The 24,365-nt window shown below is 45.0% G+C and overlaps 1 protein-coding gene across 1 annotated transcript in view; it reads left to right on the top strand.

The window, feature by feature from the left end:
* Positions 1-24,365, top strand: part of TRPV5 (transient receptor potential cation channel subfamily V member 5) — a 37,130-nt gene that overhangs the window by 5,300 nt on the left and 7,465 nt on the right. The window contains exons 2-11 of the mRNA XM_019548511.1: positions 13,056-13,153; positions 13,735-13,857; positions 14,628-14,768; positions 15,307-15,405; positions 15,756-15,931; positions 16,845-16,991; positions 21,840-22,052; positions 23,033-23,119; positions 23,644-23,720; positions 24,088-24,253. Of these exons, the coding sequence (XP_019404056.1) occupies positions 13,056-13,153; positions 13,735-13,857; positions 14,628-14,768; positions 15,307-15,405; positions 15,756-15,931; positions 16,845-16,991; positions 21,840-22,052; positions 23,033-23,119; positions 23,644-23,720; positions 24,088-24,253 (1,327 nt within the window). The remainder of the gene's footprint in view (positions 1-13,055; positions 13,154-13,734; positions 13,858-14,627; positions 14,769-15,306; positions 15,406-15,755; positions 15,932-16,844; positions 16,992-21,839; positions 22,053-23,032; positions 23,120-23,643; positions 23,721-24,087; positions 24,254-24,365) is intronic.

Here is a 24,365-nt window from a genome sequence, read left to right on the forward strand (position 1 = left end):
CTCACTCCCCACAGCTGCCCACCCAGCCCTGCTGGTGCCCCTTACTACCCCCCCATGGCCCCTCCTAGCCCTGCTGATGCCTCTCACTCCCCCCCACAGCCCCCTGTCCCTGCTTATGCCCCTCACTCCCCCCACCTACAGACTCCTAGCCCTGCTCTGCCCCTCACTCCCCCTCATAACATCCCCAGCTTTGCTGGTGCCCCTTACTCCCCACCCATGGCCCCCTGCTCTGCTGAAAGTGGCCTCCGGCTGCCAGGGCTACAGGGCCAGGGCCCCAGATTTCCAGCCCGCAACCCCCACAGCAGTACCCTAGCCCTGGCTGCTGCCTGCAGGAGTGGGTGCAGAGCTCGACTCCCCCGACCCTCACTGCCTGCTGTGGGCTCAGGTGGGGTTGGGGCCAGCTCTCTGCCACTGGACACACATTTGGGCATTTGGGGGGGACCCATGCCCCTCAGATCTGTGTGCAGGGCAAAGGTGGGCTGCCCACTGCAAGCTTGGGCTCCCACCCTGCTGCCCTCCCCCAGGGCCTCTGCAGTCCAGCGGGGATGGGTTCCCCCTGCCTCCTGGGAGTGCACGCAGCAGTGGGGAGCTAGTCCCATGCCCTGCCCTCCAGATGAGCTTCCCACAGCCCTGTCCCACTCTCCGCCCAGATCCTGCAGCCACGCATTCCAGCCCAGGGCCCTATGCCCCACACCCCCCTGGCTGGGCAGCAGCCCCAGGCCCCAGCCCTGCCCAACTCACTTCCTCCATCCCTATGGGGGCCTTAATTCCACCCCTCAACCCCTGACTTACCTGCAGGAGCTGCTCTCCAGGCTGCCAGATGGCCATGTGCATATACATGTACATGGCACCGCATGCCTGACCACCCTTCTCCCGCTCCCCCAGCCCCTTGCAGGCTGGAACTCTGTCAGCCTGCAGAAAGCTTTTTGCAAAAATGCAAAATCCATGGGTTTCTCTGTGGATACCTTTAAGAAAGCTTGGATGCTTATCTTGCTGGGGTGATCTGACCCCAGGTGACTTCCTTGGGCAGGGGGCTGGACCCAATGATCTCGGGAGGTCCCTTCCATCCCTAATGTCTATGAAATCTATGAAATATACGAAAATGAAAAATCCCCGTTTTCATCAGGTGAAGTGGGAAATCTGTGTTTTTCTGTCTCCCACGGAAATGGAAAACCTGGATTCCGGTTCATCAGAAAGGTCAAAGGCACGACCGTGCTTTTTTGCCTCCTAGAGATTCATTCCTTTTGGTGAGTAATTTTCCAGTCACAATGTTTCACACAGTTGGAGGACACACAAAGTGGCCTTTTGGAAGTAATGTCAGTGCACCACCAATCAAGTCATGTGAGAGATGTATTGCTGATGAAATCTGGGTCTCTCTTCTTCCACCTTCGCCCCAGTGAAAGCATTAAGGGAAGAGTTTCAACAATATAAAATATGTGACCTGATTTTCAGAAGCACAGATGGACAAATCCAGATTGGCAAACTAGGTGCCCAATCCAGACTCTGGCAGAAATTTACATATCTGTGCTGCAGAAAGCAATCCAGAGTAGCCCTGCTCAGCAACCACAAAAGCTCTTAGGTGTCTGTGTAAGGCACAATGTATGGTTTCCTCCTGACCCCACACTGTCCCTAACAAAATAAGCCCTGTCCACCCACTCCCATGGGGTGTACAAGACACAAGCAGTTAGGCACAGTAGACAGCTTGGAGGAGTGCGTGTCCCAGGACTGTTCTTACAGAAAAGCCTGAGTGTGGTGCTGGGAGTGAGGAGAGATGAGGGGGCACTCAGAGCCACTATGCTACTCAGAACCTCTCCTAAGCCATCTCTTCCAACTAATTGCTGAACTTTGGGGTAGTGAAGTGAGAGCAAGAAAACAGAGCTTTTTCTGTCAGCAGTAGATCTGGAGTCAGGAAGGAGGCAGTATAAGTGGTCAATGCCTGCCCAACATGTGCCAGTGGTGCAGAGCTCATTCAGGAATGGCAGTAGCCATGATCAGTTTTGCTCAGAGATACAAGTAGAGGTACTGGAGCCAGTGTCTCCCTTTATGCTTACAACACTTCCCCAGAAAACATTATATCTGGGTTCTAGGCCCTTTTCAGCCTGAGGGGGTTTGACCCAACATCTTCCATAGATAGTTAGAAGGGACATTGGAGGATCACCGGGTCCAGCCATCTGCACCAAGCAGAAAAGACAACTGGGGTCAGGTGACCCTAGCAAGGTGACTGTCTGGTCTCCTCTTGAAGATTTCCAGGGTAGGCAATTCCACTGCCTCTGGAGGGAGCTTATTTCACAGTCTGGTCATGCTGACTGTGAAGAAGTTCTTCCTAATGTTGAGCCTGAATTGATCTTCCAGGAGTTTGTGGCCATTACTCCTAGTTTTCCCCTCTAGTGCCCTGGTGAACAGTTGCTCACCGAGTCCTTAATGTACTCCCCAAATGTAGTGGTAAGCTGCTACCAGGTCCCCTCTTAGCCTCCTTTTTCTCAGGCTGAAGAGTCCCAGATCCCTCAGCCTTCCCTCATATGGTTTGCTGTGTAAGACTCTGATCATATGGGTGGCTCTTCTTTGGACTTTCTCAAGAGAATGTCTCAGCCAGCAAGATGTAGACTAACAGGGGGCACTTTCTGTTGAGGCTGTGTCACCATGCAGACAAGAATGCTTAGGCAACGAGTGCAGATGGGAAATAAATGTAAGCATCAAGTGGTTGGAGCACCCAGTTGGGGAGGAGAGACTTGTGAACTGCTTCCTTGAAGGTTGATGCATTTTATGCTCGCTATTGGAGAAAAGCAGTTTGTAATTCTTGCTGGTGTGTTTGAGATTTGCCTTGCAGAATGCAGGTAAGTTTCAGGGAGTGCTTCAATCTTGCCATTGTCCTGATGAGCAAATAATGAGGTGAGCTGACCTGCTAACCCTGCTTTAGTCTGTGATTGTTCTCAATAGCCACTTCAGCTTTCATAGTCAGCCTGTGTTTGTTGGGTGGGGCCTGTCCCCTGAGACCTGGGAAGAAGTTTGTTAGGGAGCAGGCTGGATTGTTAGACCATCAAGGTGAGGATGCCCGGGCTCTCCACCTCTTGTCTGTCAGTGTCTGTAATTAGTAACTCAGCCCACAATGAGTTTTATTTATTCCCAGTTTTATTGCTGTGCTTAGCAGTGGCGCCAGGCACCTCAGAAACACCTAAGAATTTCTGTAGCAAGCCTAGGGCTATCTAAAGCTACAGGGTTTTCACTGTACTGTGGCACCCTCAGCTTTGAGGCTTCTCAGCATCAGTAGGGGCAAAGCCCAGGTCCTCCTACACCATGCATGAGTCTCTATACTAGAACTGAAGGTAAATCTGCCATGTATTGGCTGAATGGGGTCCGACATTCAGCTGGACAGCATGTGCTCTTTCTCTCTTGTGTATGTGTGTTTGTGCACACAGTTCCCAATCCTATTCCCTTGAAGCATCTCTTCCAATGCACTAAAAGAAAGGGCACAGGCTGGTCACTGTCCTTTTCCCCCAGCTCTCCAGGGCTAGGTACAGACAGTCAAAAAGCTTGAGACTGAATCGATTCAGTCTTTGCAGATAGTCTAAGCTGCACAAATTAAATTGAAACAGAAGTGAGCAGACATTTACCTTTGATTCAGGAAATACAGCCATGTTCCTGCAGTGGCTCAGGCCAGAAGCCAGGGGGTGCTACTGCAGGGCACTCTGGCTGTGTGTTCATTTCCTCTTCCTGCTTCCCCCAAGGTCTCTGGGATTTGCAGTCCAGAATTACAGTAGCAGAACTCTGTAGAGTTGTTCATCACTTCCTTTTCCTGCTTCCAGGTGCCTCTGGGATTTGTAGCCCAGAGTTGCAGCTGGCAGTAAGTTTGGGTGGGGGAAGGAGTGTTTCACTCCTTTCCCAGGCCCCAGGCTCCAGACGGGGTTGTCTTGGGGGGGCTGTCCCTTCGCCTGTAGACTGGGCTGCATCCCCAGCCAGGCTTGCCCCCGCTCCCTTTGTCAGCCAGCCAGCCCTCACTGTTCCAGCTATGAAACAGAGGGGCAGAGCTAGCCCTGTTCTCTGGAGCAGATAGAACAGCCCAACCCAGGGCTGCAAAGCATGGTGGGATGCTGGAGGACTGTGATTTAACTTGAACTAGGAAGGCATCTGAGACAAGGTTCATAAACCAGTTTGACACAAATCAGTTAAGTCTCAACCAGGTTCACCTTAAACCGGTTTCAGCCATTTTGAAAGTGGTCTGTGTGTGCTGAGCTTCTGTTCTGTTACAGGTTTAAACCAGTTTCTGATCACTTAAACTAGTTTGTGTAACTTCTGTCCCCAGCCCCAGACCTGTTATTCAGTCACTCCCTTTCCAGTCTGTTCTTTCCCTTTTCATCTTATTTTTGGCTTCCCAACTGAAAAGCCATTTGCCCTATTTCTTGCTTCCTCCCCTCAGAGGCCAGAGACAGCATGGCACATGTATGTGGTAAATGATGAACAAGCTGGGGGATGGCTGTTGCTGGGCTGAGTGTGCTCATGTGGCTGTTTTGAATAGCATGGGAGCAGAGTAGTGAGCATGAGCTAGACTGCTCCTGCTGAACCTGTAGCCTTGTCTGTTTTGTGCCAGGATCCACCATATTCTGAGGTTCCAGGAGAGCAAGGAATGAAGGTGGGAGGATTTCATGGTACCTGTAGCTGTCAAAGGGGTTGCATGGACCCAAGCCCCTCAGCCTTTGCTGCTCTTCTAAGGCCCCACCCCGTGTACTATTCTGATGTCTCATCTTGTATGGGTAATGGGTTGTCCCAGATTGCCCTCCTTGCTGGTTCTGTCCTTCACTCTTGAGTCCCTGAACTTATTCTGTGACAGCTCCTTTCTTTTAACAAAATTCCCAATAAGCCAGATTCCACATGAGCCAACTGTGCAGAGGCTGGGGGGGTTCATAACAAAGGTTCCTAGACCCTAGGCTGTGGGGTTCATTTAGGGATGCATCTGGCCTATGCCCTTTCCTTCTTAATACATACAATGGCCTGGATGCTGCCCCTTGGAAGAAAGCAGCTAAGAAATTGTAAATGCAAAGGGAACCTCCCCTTTTCTGTACGGGGGCAGAAATTGCTTGTTATTCCTGCTTGGAGTCATTTTTAGTCTGAGGATCCAGCCACTGCCTCAGTCGGTATCTGACCTACATTCTCCATCCTCTATTCCCTAAGGGATTTTCACCTACTACCTACCTTACTACTATCCAAGTGACAACAAAACAGGACTGCCTATTGCTGAGTCACTTATTTATAAGTCTACTTCATAGCAGTAATATAGGACACCATGTCTCAGTGAGTGCCAGCAAACAGCCACACCCCTTCCCTCATTACAAGGGATGTTCCAGCAGGATATACTATTCATCCTCACTACCTACCTGAGCAGCAGCTGTGTGGTCCTGTGGCTGTGCTTTATGAAGCCAGTTCCAACCTAGTCCTATAAAGGTTGCTAACTATTGATGTTTGGGTCTTTATATTCTCCAGCCGGTGCCCAGACTTTCCCCTTCTTTTTCCAGCCTCTAGAGCCAGGCTAGCCTGTAGCCAAGCACATCAATCTAGAAATCCTTTGGGGGGAAATATTCTCCCCCTATGAGACTCTTAATTTTTCAGCCATGGCTCAGACCAGAAATACTACAGGAGTGACCTTTGCAGGGCTGATAATATGGTTCTTCCAGAAGTAATGCTTGGTAGAACAGGAGAAGAAGTTGCACACTGCTTCAAGCACTAGATAATAATGCTAAAGAATTTAAATTGTAAAGCGTGGGCTGAAGATTCAAGATTTTGGTTCGCTTTTTATCTCAACTAAACTGGTTTGCCCCGTCCATGACATTTCTACTTGGGAACATGACAGTAACACATAAAAAAACTAGTGTTTATCCCTAATTATGTTCTGGATAACAGCCAGCATTTTTCTCTTGTTCAGTGCCAGAAAATTAAATAAGCTTGTGGATGTGTGGTACAAGTATGTAGAGCATGGATGTTGGAAGCAGGTGAGCAGGAAACAGCTAAGGGAGTGTTTCCAAGTAATTAGAATAGGGGCTGGCTACCTGGACGCCTGTGTTCTAAACCAGGCTGTGTCACTGATTTGCCATAAAACCTTGGGCAGCTTCATATTCCCAAGAGGGGCCGCTGGGTTTGGATATCCAACTTGACAGCCCCTGAAATTAGAGAGTATTTTTTGAAAATTTTGGCCTACTTAATCTCCAGATAGTCAGAATAATAATTAATACTTTCCTGTCCTATATAGGTCTCACTGGAATATGGGGAATACCACCATTGAACAGTGCACATTACAGTTCACACAGAGGATCTGCTAGAAGCATTAACAAAAGTAGGCCTCTCCTGGCATGTCTACTCAAGACACTAAATGTGCTAAAGACTAATTCTACTGTGTATATTAGTGCGCCACAGTAAAAGCCATGCTGTTGCGCTGATGTGCAGTAGAATTAGTCTACTGTGCATTAGTGTCACTTAAAGGCATGCACCAGTGTGTAGACATGTCTACTAAGAATGAATTAGGTCAGGGGTTGTCAACTGGGAGTACGCGTACCCCTGAGGGTACTTTGAAAGGGAATGTGGAGGCAGGCAGGGATGGAGTGCCACCACCCTGTGCCTCTGCCTCTCAGAAGCAGGGCCGGGGTGGCATAGATGCTGTGCTCCTGTCACTCTCCTGCTTGCTCCCCCCTCCCCCCTGGGGTAAACTTATTAAAAAGGAGATTGCTGGGGGTACACTTATGAAAAAAAGTTGAAAACCTCTGAATTAGGTAATACCATATATGATTTTTAGGGCATACATGAGAAGTAACTGGGAAAGTTAAGATTTCTTCCAAAGCTAATGGTTAAGAGTGATTGATAAGACCAGGCAGTGCCCCAAAATAAAGATGAAATATGCAAGGATTAAGACAACCTGGTAAACATGTTTTATTGCTTGCTGACATCTAGGATGTGTATGTTGTCACCAAAAGATGTTTTAGTATTTGCTGAAAAGTAGAAAGTATATGCATTGTTTAGACTGGTGTATAAAGGAGGGTCTAGCAACCTTTGTTATTTTGCATTAGGCTTAGTGGATGCATCCACCTGACACTTATGCCTATACTTTACTGCAGGCCTCCTGACCAACACCGCGTACCAGCTTGTTAGGTTGTAGGTACTTTATAGGCAATAAACCTGGCCGACATTTTGTCACTGAGACTGGGCTTGCGGTTTTTCTTTCTGTAACAAGAAAATCTTCAGAGGACACTGCAGCACAGGCAGCTTCCCAACACAATGCACACTCAGGCCACTCAGACTCAGGGAGCCTGACATTGGTGACCCCTCCCTGAACAACACCTCCCAGAGGGCTTCTCGGAGCCTTCATGGGATGTTTGCATGGGGTTCTGAGATCTGTGTAGTAGTTGACCTGTGTCTGAGCCTTTCTAGTGTGGTCTGCTGTCCAACACCTCCTTTCCACTTGTGTCAGTCTACAAACAGAGGTGCAGAGCCTAATAAAGCCATGTTTCCCAAGCTAGGCGGGTTTCAACTGCACCGTAGCAGGGCTGCCCACTCTCATGCTCCCCTTACTTCAGCCACTGCTGATGTTCAACCTGTCTCCAATTCTCCCACATATACCCTACAACCTATAGCCCCACCCTAGTTGGCACCAGTAAGGGAAATCGGTGGCTGTAATTCACATGTGCCATCTCAAGGAACCTTGCACACTCCACCCTTTGGGAAACACTGGCACAGGCATATTAATTGCAGCAATGTTAATGCTACTGAAAATCCTCCCCCTTCCTACTTCTTGCTTTTAGAAATTCAGACGTCCCAGGAACACCAGATTTTCCTGAGGCAAAGTCCTGGCAATGCAACACTATATCTGATAATCTTGCTTCCTTTTATTGAGCATGGCATGTTTGGTCCCGGAGCCTCTTTTTCCTTCCTTGCTGTCCATTCCTGTCCTTAATGTCATTATCGAGTCTACCTGTAATTTCACAGCTGTAAGTGAAAACACATTGGCTAACCCAGAGGGCATATCTGAAGATAGGTGTGGGGTCAGAGGGACACTGTAAGATCACATTTTAACTATTTCATGGCTGATCAGGAACATCCTCCATAGTCCGTGCCTTTGGGCTATATCAAGTTTAGTTTTCATAACTTGGGAAATAAGGCTCCCGTTGCTTCCTTAAACAAAGAAAGTATTTCCTTATATGGAACACAAAATATTCCCTTTGCTCTCTTTCACAATCTTATAGTTGTCTTTAACCAGTTCTTACCACCTCTTGCTTACGCCAATCAAACATTTGGAGGGTAGTTACCCTATTTACACCCACTTCTCCTTTCTTAGTTGTCATTTGATCAGGTTATTCATATTTTTCTACTTACTCTCCTACAGTTTCTTAATTTCTTTTCCATCTCCAAATTTTCTCCTGGTGGTGAAATCATTCCAGCAAAGAGATACCCAGAACTCGGTGTCGCATTTTTGGTGTGGTTAGGTCAGAGAATTTGAAAAGATTTCAGAAGATTTCAAAGGAACATTGAACATAATCTGACTGTACAGTTGACAGCGTTCCCCAGAACAGCAATCCCCTTGCCAGATCCTTGATAATAACATGGTGTGAATGTTGATGTCAGTTTTCTATTCAGTGGACTGCTGTTGAAAGACCTTGTTTGTATGCTATTTCTCAGGACACTGCCCATCCTAATAACTGAGCTGGATGCATGAAATAAAAGATTATTTTTGTGAACAAACGGCATAATTCATTTTACTGTTAACTAATGGAGCTTTAGTATTATCCATGAACTGTCTGATGAAGAACCATGGGGAATATTATGGAAATATTCTTGAATCTCAGGCATTTCAGGAATTTTAGCATAGGAGATTCATCCAAAAAACTGTGCTACAAAGTGCAGTGTTCACAATCAGCTATTCCAATATTGAAAACATTTCAGTCATCAGCAAGTAGAAAGGATATCAGGACTGATTGCTTTATGTTTCACAAATAGAAAAGGGTTAAACGTTTTGGACAATGTATGGTTACACCAGCTTTATTAATAATATAAAGCATCTGTATGTTCGTAGGGCACCTTTCAGATGAACTGAACCTCACATGCCAAGAAATCTTAAAGTTAAATGATAAATCTCAGAAGTGGGAAGAAGCCTGAGAGCAGTAAGTTGTCTCAGACATCCATGGTTTCAGTTTAAGTGGCTTTTCACAACTCAAGTTTCAATTTGAGTCTCAGACTACAGCATTTTCAACCAGGAGTGGTTAGATGAGAAGGAAGAAGAGTTCTCAGTAGATGAGTAAATGCAAAAGGGACTAAACTTCATATCTTTTATATTACCATGAATCTAAAGTTAACCTTCCATCTTCAGTGGACTTACTCTTATGTCATGCTCTGTAGTCTGGCCTGAGATCTATTTGGCAGTAAGTAAAATGGCAACATTACAGAAAACTAGACAGTGTTTGAAGAGAGAGAGTATTGCATGGCTCATGCAGCCTACCTTTGTGATATCTTTCATGGGTTTCCTGAGATGCGTTTTTTGTTTGTTGTTCTTTTTGTTTTTCCCCTAAAGCTTCAACTCCTTACATAAGATGACTGACAATTTCTGACTTTTTATAACTAGCAAAATGAATGTGTATAGGCAACATGATTCAGGAGAAAAATCTAAAAACATGATCCAACTACCTCTAAGAGGTAACTGAAAACAAGTAAAGACCATCTAAAATGAGTATACGTATATATTTTAATGTCATAATTTTTAAGCCAATCTTCTGATTTTTGGTGGTTGATGCATGAGGTTAAACACTTGGGGGCTAACAACTGTTTCCACATCTTTTTTTCCTGAAATCTTGGATCTTGACTTAAATGTCCCTGGAATAGGAAGATTTTGAGTCTGATTATTTGTTTAAGACTTAAGAGACATCTAGCAATGTGATCATTTGGTGTTACAGAGAATTTTCAGTCCTATCCAGTGAAGGGTTAAAATTAAAACTATGGACTTAGGATGAGCAGGGAGAAGAAGGAAAGGGGCAGGCAAAGGGCTTGGGAAAAGACCGAAGGTGAGGAGAGACCAGCTCTGTCTAGTCTTCTGTGTGCATTTGGGTTGTTGTGTTTGTGTGTGTGTGTAGCTTTCATTTGCTATCTAGAAAGCAGTGTGATCATTAATGCTTCAGTCGCAGGGTTTTCTTAATCCTCCTGGGAAACTGGATGCTTACTCCTTACAATGGGCTAGAGCTCTGGCTTGTCTCTGTAATAAGGTAAACTTTCTCCCATCTCAGTCCCCAGAAAGCAAAGCCCACAGGGCAGGGTTAAAGGGCACACTCCTATTGACGATCCTTGACCTTTTCTGTGAGATTCCCCAGGCTGGATAGAGCCAGCTACTTCTTATCCTCACACCTCAAGGTCACACTGTTAGGATGGCTTGTGGAATTTACCTTGCTTGCCAGAAACTGAATGAAGCATTGGAATTGTTTTTCCTCTTGTGCACCGAAAATGCAATTTGCTAGCCCCACACCTGGCCATTTTTGTGCACTGTGGATGTGTGAGCAGGTGTGCATAGACCACATTCAGTCAACTCTGCACTGGCTGGGTGCATATGCATGTACCTGAGCATATGTCTAGGAAGTCGTTGGAGAGAGGAAAGGCCACAGGTTAGACATTATCCAGTCCCCTTTCCAGCACTCCTTTTTAAAACTGAGCTGCTGCCCCTTGCATTTAATAGTCATTGGATAAAATGGGTGGAGAGAGCTGCAGATGTTTCTTCCCCATTGGAGTTAGTGGTCCAGACTACAAGCCAGGGCCTGTTTCTTTCCAGCTTAGTAGTTACCTCCCTGAGCCATATAGGACACATCTACACAAGATGCTACATCACCATAGTGATGAGCTACGGCAACACAGCTCATCACTATGGCAACGTAGCATCAATGGGCACTAACTGTGACACCACCGCTACTGCGCAGTAGCAACAGGCTACTGCGCAGTAGCTTGTCGCTACTGTGCAGTAGGGTTGGAAATGACCCATGCGCCACCAGAACTGCATGCTACCAGCAGTTACTGTGCAGTCATATTGTACTTGCAAAAGCAAGTACTAAATGACTGCGCAGTAACAACTGTGCAGTGGGGCATACATGTAGACACACCTACACTTCCTGCTCTCTTCCTCCTAGTTCCATTCCCACATATTTCCCTCTCTGCTACCCAAGGGACCAGCACTAAAAGGAGTGCTGAAGAAGCACCTGGGAATGCCTAAATTGTGGTACTGGTATTTAGAGTAATGTGTGGGGAAGTCTTGCAGATCCAGGTTCAAGCCTCCTTTAGGTTGAGGGGCATAATAGTAGAGCCTGCTTCTTTCTTGGAAGTGGCCTAATCAGCCAGCTCTTGGAACTAAAACACAGGAGGGCCTCCCCCACCTGCTAGTCTCAGGTTTCTGGCTAGCTATACATTCTCGATTTGGATGCATGCATACATCCATAATAGGTTAGTGTGCATAGCTGCCTGTCCAGTGTGTAGCTTATTGCACAGGCTCAGTCTATGTGCACACTCATATGTGTCCAGAGCGTATGGTAATAGAATTGCAACTTGTAAGTGCCTAAAATGCTACTTGTATGTATGTATGGCTAGAAAGCTGCCATCTAGATATGCAAAGGAGAATTGAATTCCACCGCTAAGTGTTGCCACAGGATTCCTGGCTATTTTCCCATTTGGTCAAGCATTGTACTTCCAGCTGTACTTGATAAGATGAGTTCTTCATCCAGTTTGGCATTTCATTTTCAGCGATAATAACCTTCCATACAGAGACCTGAAGTAGCAATGAGTGGATCAGGTCTCTGAAAAAAAACCCAGGGTTCAAAAACCAGGGGTCAAGCCCCACAAAATCATGAGATTAGCTTAAAATTATAGGGGGTTTTTAAACTATAAACTTTGGGCACCTCCTAGATTTTGAAATGTTATGGTGTTCTTACATTGTACTTTCAATTGTCCTGTGCATTCAGGAGGGTTAAAACATTCCTGTTGAGAAAAAGAAGAAAAAAAAAAGGCTGTAATTTTCATGCCAGCACGTGAGTTCCTGAACTGGGGCTAGATAGAAAAGAAGCAAAAAATATCACAAGGCTTGCGATAAAGTTGTGAAAACATGTTTTCATGTCCAGGAAATCGTTCTCAGGGCATGAGTGTGCCATTGGTGGAGTCCAGGGGACTGTATGTATGCAAATTCTTTAGTTCACTTGAAAGAACCTGACAAAATAACCAAGAACCGGAGGAAGTGGTGGATACTGCCTGCCAAGGACATTCCTTTTCACCTGGATCTTGTTTGATAACACACTTATTGTGTTTCCATTTCTCCAAGTAGGCTGCAAGATTTAATTTGTTTAAAAATGTCATGCTCATCATTACCAGCAAAGCAAGGATTACTCATTTTAAGTTTTGATATTTTAAATCTTCTGGATGCTTGTCTATGGCAAAAGCATTACAGCTTAGTGCTCGCTTCTTTAATTTTAGTTCCAACAGCTTTAGGGAGATGGAGGGGGATTTTTCCCTTATCTCCTTTTCTTTCCTGCTTGCTAAGGGGTAATCTAGGTTTTCATTTGAAGAAAAACAATTTTTATGGTGATTTCTAAGACTAAAGGGAGGTGCTGACTGGCGTTTTAGCTCCCAAGAGAATTGGACTAGGGATAAGAGAGTTCTATACTGGTAAGTAATTCAGCCTTCACGTACTTTGCACTGACATGATTTCAGACAAAGAAACTCTGTCTTCGTCCGTAGGCAACACAAGTTGAAACGCTTTGCTTGTCCTTTATTACAAAGCATAGCTCCCCTTTCTCCTCTCCTTCCCTGTGCTACCACCATGTGGCCTTATGTCAGTGCTGCAAGAAATGAACTCCCTGTTCCTTTTATTGTTTCACTGAGCTTGTGAGTAATAAAATAAGTAATTCAAGAGAACGGATATAGGCCTTGCCCTTCAGGAAAGTAGCTAAGCAGGAGGGTTGTTGCTGCTTCCGAAGCATGACCTTCATCCTGAAGAATTCAATTCCAGGGGGTAGAGCATGTGCCAGTGCCATTTAAAAGTTGCTCTCTTTTGTTTGCAGAATATGGGAATCTCCACTTCTCCAGGCTGCCAAAGAGAATGATCTCCAGGCTATCAAGAAGCTGCTTGCTGATGGCTCTTGTGATGTCTACCAGAGAGGTACCTGGGCTCCCATGTTCCTGAACCCCACCAATTACGGAACCTCCCCAGCACTGCTAGCCTGAGTCTGTGGTTATTTGCTCTCAGAGTGCTCTTGGACTGTTGCTGACTCCATGGTGATGTGGATGGAAACCACATCCTCCTCATAGATCCAATAAGAACCACTTGGCTGTGTGTCTTAGGCCCCAAACTGCCAAGCAGCAGGGGCTGGGATTGCTCCCTGGGTCCAGAAGTGCTTCCTTCATTACTCTAGGGAGGTTTTTCCACATTGAACATGGCCATTCCTTTTCAGTCGTATTACACTTGTGCCTAGATGCCCGCGCCATGGTCCAATGTATTAATTACTGTACTGCCAGAATAAAACCCAGGCACAGAGAGCTTACAGCCTAACCAGCAAAGGGGAGAATGGGCAGGGAGTGGGACAGAGACACAGGCGAGAGAAATGACAATCCAAAGTCACACATCAGGTCAGTGGAGGAGCCATGGAGGCACCCAGGTCACATGAGTCCTCCTACCTGAACTCTCTTCTCAGCTTTGCCCTAGGCAGCTGAAGGCATGCTTCTCTCCCACTCCCTCTCTAGGTGCAGTGGGGGAAACAGCCCTCCATGTGGCTGCTTTATATGACAACATGGAGGTTGCTCAAGCTCTGCTGGAAGCTGCTCCAGACCTCGTCAATGAGAGGATGACATCAGAGCTCTATGACGGTAAGCAACCCTGGGTGTACCTTGATGCACACACAGACTGACTCACAGCTGACAGGTTGTGTTCCCTGCTGAATCAGCTGGACACACAAAGCAATGACAAGGGCTTTGAAGCCCCATGTGTGCTAAATAGGGATTATGCTGTGTTTTTGTCCAGTCCTTGTTGTTTCAGAAGTGAATTCTCCCTTCTCTTTGCGTAGCAACTTAGTGGAAGAGCTGGCCACTGGCGTTCAGGTACCCAGACAGAGATGGCAAATGATCATATTTTCTATAAATTCTAGCAGTTGAAGGGCACAGACTCACTGCTAGGAAATAGAGCCAGCCTTGAAAGAATAAGAATAACTTCAGATATAGCAAATTTAAAGTAGGCCGCTCAACAAGGGCAGCTTTCACTTCCAAAATAATAAGAGGGTTTTTTTGTTGTTTTTTTTTTTTAATTTCAGCCTCAGGCTGGAGAACTGGAGTGGATATCCTTTTGTAGGCACAGCTTAGTGAACTATTTATTTCCTCTAAGGGGTCTGTCACTACACTTCCCAAATGAGTGTGGCTCCCAATCACAGTCCTTATCCACATTCAGGGGACTTTTCTGTCTCCCCCATTGAAAATGTGCAGCCTGTGATCTCCCCAAGCCAGTGGCAAAACATCTTCTGGCACTCACTCATTACATTTCACACACATGCACAGGGTGAAACCGGCTGCCAGTTTTGGGGTCTGCTATCTAATGAGAGAATCTCCCCAGACATGTGTTTTATTTGTATGTATGTGTGTTACAGGCCAGACAGCTCTCCATATTGCCGCCGTGAATCAGAATGTAAACTTGGTGAAGATTTTGCTCAAAAAGGGAGCCAATGCCTCTGCACCACGGGCTACTGGACTTTTTTTCAGATGCAGCAGCCATAATCTTATCTACTTTGGTATGGCCCTGTCAGTCGTCCCCAGTAACCAGTGCAGTTCTTTCTTTCCCTCTGTTATCCTGACAATGGTAGGCCTGGAGGCCAAAGTGTGTCAAAGGCATGGGCTGGTATTGTCTACTATGCCTGCCTTACCCCAGATAGGCACAGATCTCTAGTCTGCAGGCCTGTAAATGACTGGGCTTTTCCAGGCACCTAAAATAAAACTAATTTTATGTGCAAAACATCCTAGCAATCCATTGGAAGTCAGTGATATTTCTCCAAATTCTCATATAGCAAAAGAGCATCCCTCCTAAAAGCCTGTTTCCCCTGTGACACCTCTGAATGAATATGACTGTGACAGTATTTGAATGCAGGCATGAAGGAATGGTTTCCCCTTCAGCTATAGGATCTTTTGTGGGTGGAATTATTGAGCTTCTGGGGAACTCTCTTCCTTCAGTGACCAATATGATTAGATTTCCTCCAATTTATGCCAGTCTGACCTGCCTGCTTCTTTCCCTAGGATCTTAACCTTGTTTTCATGCTGTTCCTTCCTCTTCAGGGGAGCACGTTTTATCTTTTGCTGCCTGTGTGGGAAGTGAGGAGATTGTGCGCCTACTCATTGAACATGGAGCCAACATCCGGGCACAAGACTCTCTGGGTAAGAAATCCGGCAGGCCAGGTGAATCCTGTATTGCCAAGTGTTGCCTTTTCTATTCAGGTTCTGCCATGCATGTACATCCATACGCATACTAAGCAACTAAGTTACCTTAGTTAACTAAGTACATCCATACTGAGCAACTTAGTTACTGAGCAACTAAGCAAAGAGTTACCTTATTCCACAAGCAAGCAGGCTCTGAGGTAAAAGGTGCTAGAGAAATGTCAAATAATGAAAATGACTTCAATCAGTTCTACCCTCATTAACACAGCTAATCAATAATTATTTCCCTTACACAGCAATTATTCTAGTATATATTTTTTATCATGACCCTTGTGTTGCCTTCTCTATAGGAAACACCATCCTCCACATCCTGGTTCTCCAACCCAATAAGACCTTTGCCTGCCAGATGTACAACCTGATCCTCTCCTATGACAAGCCAGAAGAAGGTCTAGGGTCCCTGGAATCTATTCCAAACAATGAAGGCCTCACTCCATTTAAACTGGCCGGAGTTGAGGGCAACACAGTGGTGAGTTCATTCTTAACCAAGTCAGCTCTTTATAGTAGAGGACATTAGAAAACAGTTCCAGCCTAAGGCAAGCAGATTCCAAATATCCTACTAATCCATTAGAAAAGAAATGTCAAATTTTCTCTCCGCTCCTTTATTTGTAGTCATAGAGAAAATCCAAAATGCTGTGTGGCAATTTTCTTAGTTCTTATATGCAAGAAGTTGCATGCTAATTTTTAACAAAGGGAGATTTTTTTCTCAACAGTTTGTTAGACATTTGAGTTAAATAAATGTTACTAAAAAAATAAAACTCAATGAAGTGTAACCAGTCTGATCCAATTTCCCTTCTCTCAGTTACCCAGATATCATTACTCATGATATCATGCACATGCCTGTTCTTTAGTCATCCACAGTTTTCCAAGACAAACAGCGTACAAAGAACTGAGTTTCTAATTTAAAAACCTAGGAAAAAAGATCATCAACAATAACAAAATATAATCATACTAGAGTAGGCCATTGTTCTTTTTCAGAATAGCAGCTACCCGTTGTGCTCCTACTTAAACGTACATGAAATATCAGTGACAAAAAATGAAACTGTTGGGAGTGGGGACCATAATTTTTTACACTTAATTTACAAATGAGCTTGTTTTACCCCCATAACAGCGCTATTTTATGATTTTTTTTGCTTTAAAGTGGACACAAGACAGGAGAGGGCCTCCAAAATTGTTCACATTCAGAACGATGAGCATCATGTTTCTTGTGCCCAAGCCAGCCTTTTTGTCACTGTTACAGAAAAGCACTTTTGAATTATGCTGAAACTGCAAAAAATATATATTTGTAGAGAATTGTGTTTAATTTGTTTGGCATATTTGCAGTGGGCATGATTGACTGCTGGATCATGATCTAATCCCCCTTTCCTTTTTTTGCTCCTCAGATGTTTCAGCACCTGATGCAGAAGCGAAAGCACACTCTGTGGTCCTTTGGCCCCATAACCTCTGTTCTCTATGACCTCACAGAGATCGACCCTTGCGGTGAAGATCAGTCCTTCCTCGAGCTCATTGTCTCTACCAAGAAGAGAGAGGTACAGTGAGCATCAGTTACTTTCTCTGTGCAGACACTGGTGGTTATAAAAGGAGGAACAACAATTGCACGTTGAAGGTTCCAGCTGTGCTGATATTCCACACCGCCCACAGGGCTGGCACTTTTTGGCCATTTGATGCAAAGAATAGATGAAAGGTAGCAATCCTTTGACAGCACAGCTAATATGGTTCCCTCACCACATTTCATCATAGTTTTACAGTTTATGAGGAAGTTTAGCTTTAAGCCCCATGCCACAAAGACAGTGCCCGAGGCTGTTTACACCACAGGAGATGACAATACTGACTCAGAAGAAGGCTTTCTCCCCTTGCTGATTCTGTAGACATTTAAATGGCAAGTACTTGCCTGTAGCGATGAACGTATGTGCCTTCCTCACAGGGGTGTTGTGACGTCACTGATGTTCTTTGTGATCCTGTGCCTTTTCCAGCTCCTACTTTGGATGTGATTTAGTTAAAACAGATGAATAACAAGGAATAAATAATGAATGAATCTTTAAAATATCTGAATGAAATGCCACAGAATTATGTTTGCTATCCATTTCTAATCAAATATGGAAAAATGCACCACCATTAAGGTCATAACAATGCCTAAGACAGAGGACTCTTGTATTTCAGTGTGTATGGCACTGTGCTACAATCTCCCATGCCTGAAGATTGCTTCAAGTCCTTCCTAGAAACACACTAGGTGTTATTCTCTGGCTGTATCTGCAAGGAGCTGCCACAACTCAAACTAATTGTAAATGAGATAAAGAGCCATAACCCAGCTCCCTTTTTGAGAATGCACTCATTCACTTATAACTTGCGACCAGCAAACCTACTCCAAACTCACTTGCCTGGGGGAGATGATTAACCTCACCAACCTTGAATACAGTCTTCTAGAGCAACCAAATAAATTCCCTGAGGTTCACCATCTCTGAGGTTTATACGTGGATAAGCTGCAAGTGAAATGCTACCATGGGCTAAATGTTCTGTAAAAACTACATTCAACTGGTTTTCACTCCTGGTTTAGTGTATTATGGGTGACACCTCCAGGGATGGTATGCCTTGGCTTGTGAAGCACTTTGATTCACCATAAACACACCAGCCACAGACCTAATTCCACTGCCAGGTAGTTGACTGATCTTTCTGCTGAAGCCAATGGAAGCTTTTTAATATAGTGGAAAGTACAGCAGAACCCCAAGAGCCATATTTACAGCTGGAGTAAATCAGTACAGCTTCATGAACTTCAGCTGAATTATCCTGACTGACACCAGCTGAGGACCAGACCATAGGCTGCTACATGAAACTGTGGAGGAAAACTAACCTCTCTAAGAATCTTTTGGCTTTTTATTTCCAGTCAAATAGATAAAATGCCTCTGTATTATGTACCCTTAAAGAAAAAGCATACAACGTTTAACAGAGTAATAGATTTTCTATGGGTTTCGTTGTATTCAGAGAAAGCCTGTTCTTCCTTCACATATTTTAAATGACCGTATACAATTCTAAAGCAAGGAGATACATTCTTTAACACATTGTATCAACTGATACAAAAAAAAATCATTAGCAAATGGATCATTTTCTATTACATTGGATAAAACATGTATAGTCATTTCTATAGAATCCTTTTGGTCTCGTGCGTTTTGAATTCTATGGGTTTTTCCTATAAGGGTATGTGCCAATGCTTTCTCATGGAAGAGCTGTCTCTGACTTGGAGCCTGTGCAACAAAAGATATTAGTATCAATTCCATGAAAACTGTAATTGATGTTCTCAGTCCAGACCCATGACAGATCTATACTGTTTTTCTTTTCATTCTGTTGTCACAGCTTTGACTGCACTTAGTAATATCTGCAGATGCACTATGAGCTTTATGGAAAATATAACATAGGAAAATAAATAAAAATTCCCTACAGTGTTACTTATACTCATGCAGTTAAGACATAAGTGAAAACGTTGCTATGTACTTGTTTGATATTTTCGTGTATAGAAATTCCTTGACTGGTGAGCAAACAAGCCGATCCCTTTATATAGTTAACACCTCTTTCTCCCTCTCTCTCTTTTTCCCCCTTGAAGCTGTTTATCTCGTGCTGTCTTTCCTAATCAGCTCTATTCAGTGCCTTCTCCCTTTCTTTTTCTGAAGGAGATAATGGCTTAGTTATGACAAAACCATTGATATGAGAACTTCAGAAATCTGCTAAGGCAAGCATCGACCTTTCACCCTTCCCTTCATGTAGTGAGCCCCCTGCAAAATTTATTTGTGACATCCTCAAAATCAAAGGTGTCCAGAGAGAGTACTCTGGCCACCACATTTCCCTCTGGAGACCCCATTTCTCCCCTCCTCACTTCCCACACCCAATGCAGTCTTCCTAGACAAATCAGAGTTTTCTCTCACAGCACAGTCTGCAGCACTTGTTCAGTGTTATTTCTAAGGGTGCAAATGACTGCTGTGACCATTTCTTGCAGCCAACTATTCCACGTACTTTTGGCCCCCGACCCATTGGCAAAAGGCTTGCTGATGAACAGGATCGATAGCATCCCATTTGCAGTCATAAAAATAACCTGGTTGGTAGAACAGTACTTCCAATCTGAGGAGTGCTGGGCAGTTTGCAACCATTAGAGAAGCACAGGCCAGATATTTGAAAGAACTCGGCATCAAACAGCTCCTAATGTTCTCTCTTGTACCATGTGCTATTTAGTTTCATATAGTGCCCTCCTTGCTGCAGCATGCGAATGCTTCCCCATAGGGCAGTGAGAAGCAAAACCAACACCAGAAACAGATGTTCCTTCTCTCCCCTCGGGGATAAGAGTTGCATTTGCAGTGCTTTTGTTTCAGTAAGGCTCAGGGTGGGCGTTTTGCTTGGGGGATGGGAATGATTTTGTTTGTTTGATTAAACACACACATTACTATTAAGTTGCATTAAAAATGTGAAATCAAAAAGGACCTTTGTCCTTAGAGGAGTGAGACTTGTGTTTTTTCTTCCACTGGAAGTGTATTCAGTGGTCTCAAAGTGGCTCTGGAGAAGTCTCTGTCTCCTGCAAAGGCAAGCTTTCCCTTGATTTCCACTGTGCCTGAGAAGAAGCATTGTCAGACATGGTAGTTCATCCCTCAACAGTCGTTAGTGCTTTAGATTTGCTGGTTCCAGGCCAGACTGTATACCTGAAGAAAGGGCCCAAGACCAGAAACCTGATTCAATACCCTGTGGAAAGGCAGCATAAACAGTAACTGCTGATACCAGTCACACATGTGGCTGAGGAGATGTGCTACAGCTTTTGCAATGGCAACTGCTGGGTGGTGGCCCTTTCATTTAGATGCTTTAATGGGGATTAAGGAATCTGAAAATTTCTCCAAGCCACCTAGTGCAGGGGTTGGTAACCTATGGCCTGCAGGCTAGATCTGACCCATGGAGCCACTGGATCTGGCCCATGGAGGCAGGAGTTTTACCCAGACATGCATCAGGGCCAGGACGTGGTGAGATGCACTAGGGCCAGGTATCTGAGAGCTGCACCTGCCCTGTCCCTACTTTTCCCCACCCTGCAGCTGTAGTTCAGGCATAGCTCCTCACTGCCTAATGCATGAACAGGCTCCCCGCTGTTGAACAGTACCCATTGCTGATGTGCTGCTAAAGCCCCCTAGCCTGTGTTGGACTGGAGCCAAATTGTTCCCAAAGGTTGCCGGCCACTGCCTTTGTAAGTTGAAATGGTGTCATCCCTATTATTTTGTCTTTAGGACTATATGAACACTTGTCTAGGATCATTTAGATAGGGATGATTCTGCCCTGAGTAGGAGGTTGCATCAGATGGCCTCCGGAGGCCATGGCTCTACTTTTCTATGACTCTATGATAATATAGAGCAAAAAAATAAAGCTAGGGCATGGTAAGGACAGAAATTTTCAACCTTGGTGACATGTTTTTCAGAAACATATTTCCCACGATGCCAAGTGAAGTCAGTAAGAGCACTTTTGGAAATAAGACTATGCATTTAAATTTCCAAGGTTACACAGACTAGTCTTGAAATTTTGACTTTTGTAAGGACATATGGGAAATCAGTGCCGCTGGTGGAAATAGGACCCTGGTTTCCTGACTTGCAATCCTGTGACTGGAGAACATTTAGAAGGGGAAAAGTGCTGGTATCTAACATACCCCAGAGTTTTATTTGGCTTGTTCAGGTCAGCTTTCATAGCAGCTTGCACTGACAGGAGGAAAAGATTCATGAACTTGAGTGAGAGTTGTGCACCCTAGGAACCTGCAGAATGGTTCAGAAGGTTCATGAACTCTCTGGCACCCTGAGGCTAGCCCATCCCTACTATACACCTGCTGTATGCTTTGTGAATTGTCTTGTAAAAAGTGTTGGGACCTTTCTATAGGACACTATAAAATGCAACTGTAAAGAATACAATTTCTTTTCTGCAGTGTCTCATCACAGGTTGTTAAGAGTAGACGAGTTTGCTTTGTTGTTGTGTCCATGGACTCCATGCACTTTAGAAACTGCAAACCTCCCTCTCCTTCAAACGGGCACACACCTCATAAATGCACACAGCATCAAGCCTATGACACTAAATGACAGAAAAAAAATATCCAGCCACCTAATACACCCTGCTGGCAATGCAGAATGTTTCCCACAGTCTATTTTCTTAGCATTTTACCTAGTCCTCTTATTGGCAGCTCAAGTTAATCCAAACTAACCCAGGAATTCTCTTCTGTATGAAAACAATTGTTTCCTGCTGCTGAGATGACTTTGGAGAGATTAGCTTGGGCTCAAGTCCTTCCAGGAAGCAGTACAGACAGTACCTAGAAGCAGGTGCTTCATACAGCCAATAACCTTACCCTCCCCCTTCTCTTTCTGTCTCTCATTTAGGCCCGGCAGATCTTAGACCTGACGCCTGTGAAGGAGCTTGTGAACCTGAAGTGGAATTTGTACGGGCGTCCCTATTTTTGTTTCCTGGCCTTTCTCTATGTGCTGTACATTATTTGCTTCACCATGTGCTGTGTCTACCGGCCACTGAAAGCTCGGACCAGCAACAGAACCAGCGACAGGGACAACACAATCTATGTCCAGAAAATGCTGCAGGTGCGTTGACTGAAGGCCGCATGGGAAGGGGCTGGAGGCTCCATCCTGACCACAACCACAGGGGCCCTCATATCTCTGAATCCAAACCATGGCAGCTATGCCTCCATTTATCTCTATCATCACCACCTATTCTTCAGCGAGAGATTACTGATGAGGAATTCTCCATGGTCTGGGGGCTCCAGGACTCAAGCTGGGCCAGTATAGTTCTTATAGAATCGCAGAATCATAGAAAAATTAAGGTTGGAAAGGAACTCAGGAAGTCATCTAGTCCAGCTCCCTGCTCAAAGCAGGACCACCCCAACTATATCATATTAGTTCAAGACTTTGTCTACGCAGGTTTTAAAAAGATTTAAGAGTGGGGATTCTACAAACTCTCTGGGTAACCTCTAACAGTGCTTTACTACCATCCTTGTGAGAAAGTTTTTTCTCTGAATATCTAATTTAAACTTCCCTTGATGCAACTTGAGACCGTTGCTCCTTGTTCTGTCATCTGCCCCTACTGAGGACAATCGAGCTCCATCCTCTTTGGAACCACGCTTCTGGCAATGCAGGCTGCTATTAAATCCCTCCTCAGTTTTCTCTTCTCCAGACTAATAAGCTCTGTTCCCTCTGTCTCTCTTCATAAATCATGTTCTCCAGCCCCCAAACCATTTTTGTTGTCCTCACTGGACTCGTTTCAATTTGTCCACATCCCTTCTGTAGTCAGGGACCAAAAACTGGATGCATCACGGTTTGTGCCTGTCAACGCTAGGTTGCCTTCACAACAAGCTATGTTGCCATAGCTCATGGCTCCGGTGATGTAGCATCTTGTATAGATGCTTCCACTGTTGGCTCATATTCAGCTTATTTTCCACTGTGACCCCTAGCTCCTTTTCTGCAGAGCTGCTGCTTAGCCAGTCAGTCCCCAGTCTGTAGCAGTGCATGAGATTGCTCTGTTCCTCTGTCCTAACCAGTTAGGTCACTTTATTTCTTTCTTTCAGGAATCTTATGTGACATATGAGGATCAGCTGAGGCTGGTAGGGGAGCTGGTCACCGTGATCGGAGCTGTAGTGATACTGATCCTGGAGGTGAGGAGGACAGTGAGCCACCAGAACCAGGAGTGGGGTGGGAAGTAGTCAAGATAGAATCACTTACGCTAAATACACTGGCCTGTTTGGGTGACTCAGTAAGGACTGTTCTCTGGATTTAAGTGCCTGAGTAAAGTCCTTTTGTGCACAGTACTGGCAAATATACTTTTGGTGAGACTGAATCCATGGCCACTTGTCAGTGAGAACTCTGAGCATTTCTGGGAGGAGTTAGAGAGATGCTGGTCCCAGCATCCTTCAAATCATGAAGTTTCCCCTTTGACTGTCCAAGTTGTTCTAAATGGATCTGGGCTGTAGTACAATGCCCTGTGTTTCTAAACAGCTTCTTCATTTCTCCACATGGAGGGCTGAGTTTCAGAGATGCATGAAGTCACATAATGTGGCTTGTTGTTAGCTTGAGATCAATGAACGAGCAGAATTTGGTGAAGATGAGGCATTATTATTATGAATTCCTCCTTTTGTGGCAACTGGCTGAATCCCAAACTAAAAGAGCATGTCTCTTTTAGATTCCAGATATTCTCAGAGTTGGAGCCACCAAGTACTTTGGGCAAACCATCCTGGGAGGTCCTTTCCATGTCATCATGTAAGTCTTTACCTTCCCAAATGTATAGATATGCACTTGTTTGCTCTTCAACCATCATCACTCCTGTCTTCTCTTTTGTTTGAGTGAAGGGCCCTTTTCTGGGCCTTATTCTCTTGTGATTTAAGTTTTATGCATGTGTGTGTGTGACAGAGAGAGACAGAGACAGAAAAAGCAAGAGAGAAATTGATGATAATCATATAAGGGAGCAAGAACTGATGAGCACAAAGATATGCCCTTAGCCAACTTTATCCACATGTAGGATGAATGACTCTGTGTGCCTGTGTGTGAACAGTGAGAAAAAAGGGAAAGAATGAGCAGGATGGGATTCCCATGCATATCCACAGAGCTCTGTCTCTTCTTCCTGCAGAATCACCTATGCCTGTATGATCCTGATGACCATGGTGATGCGTCTCACCAGCACTGATGGAGAGGTGGTCCCCATGTCCTTTGCCCTCGTGCTGGGCTGGTGCAATGTCATGTACTTTGCCCGGGGCTTTCAGATGCTGGGTCCCTTCACCATCATGATCCAGAAGGTATGGAAAATGTGGGGGGGGGACAAGTCTTTTCCAGTGGTAGAAGGGGCTTTAGGGCTCCCACAACACATAATGAGCCCACTGAACAGAGGCATTGGTGTGACGAGGTTTT

Source organism: Crocodylus porosus, unplaced genomic scaffold (assembly GCF_001723895.1).
Source record: "Crocodylus porosus isolate Cpor-Errol unplaced genomic scaffold, CroPor_comp1, whole genome shotgun sequence".
NCBI classification, from domain to species: Eukaryota; Metazoa; Chordata; order Crocodylia; family Crocodylidae; genus Crocodylus; species Crocodylus porosus.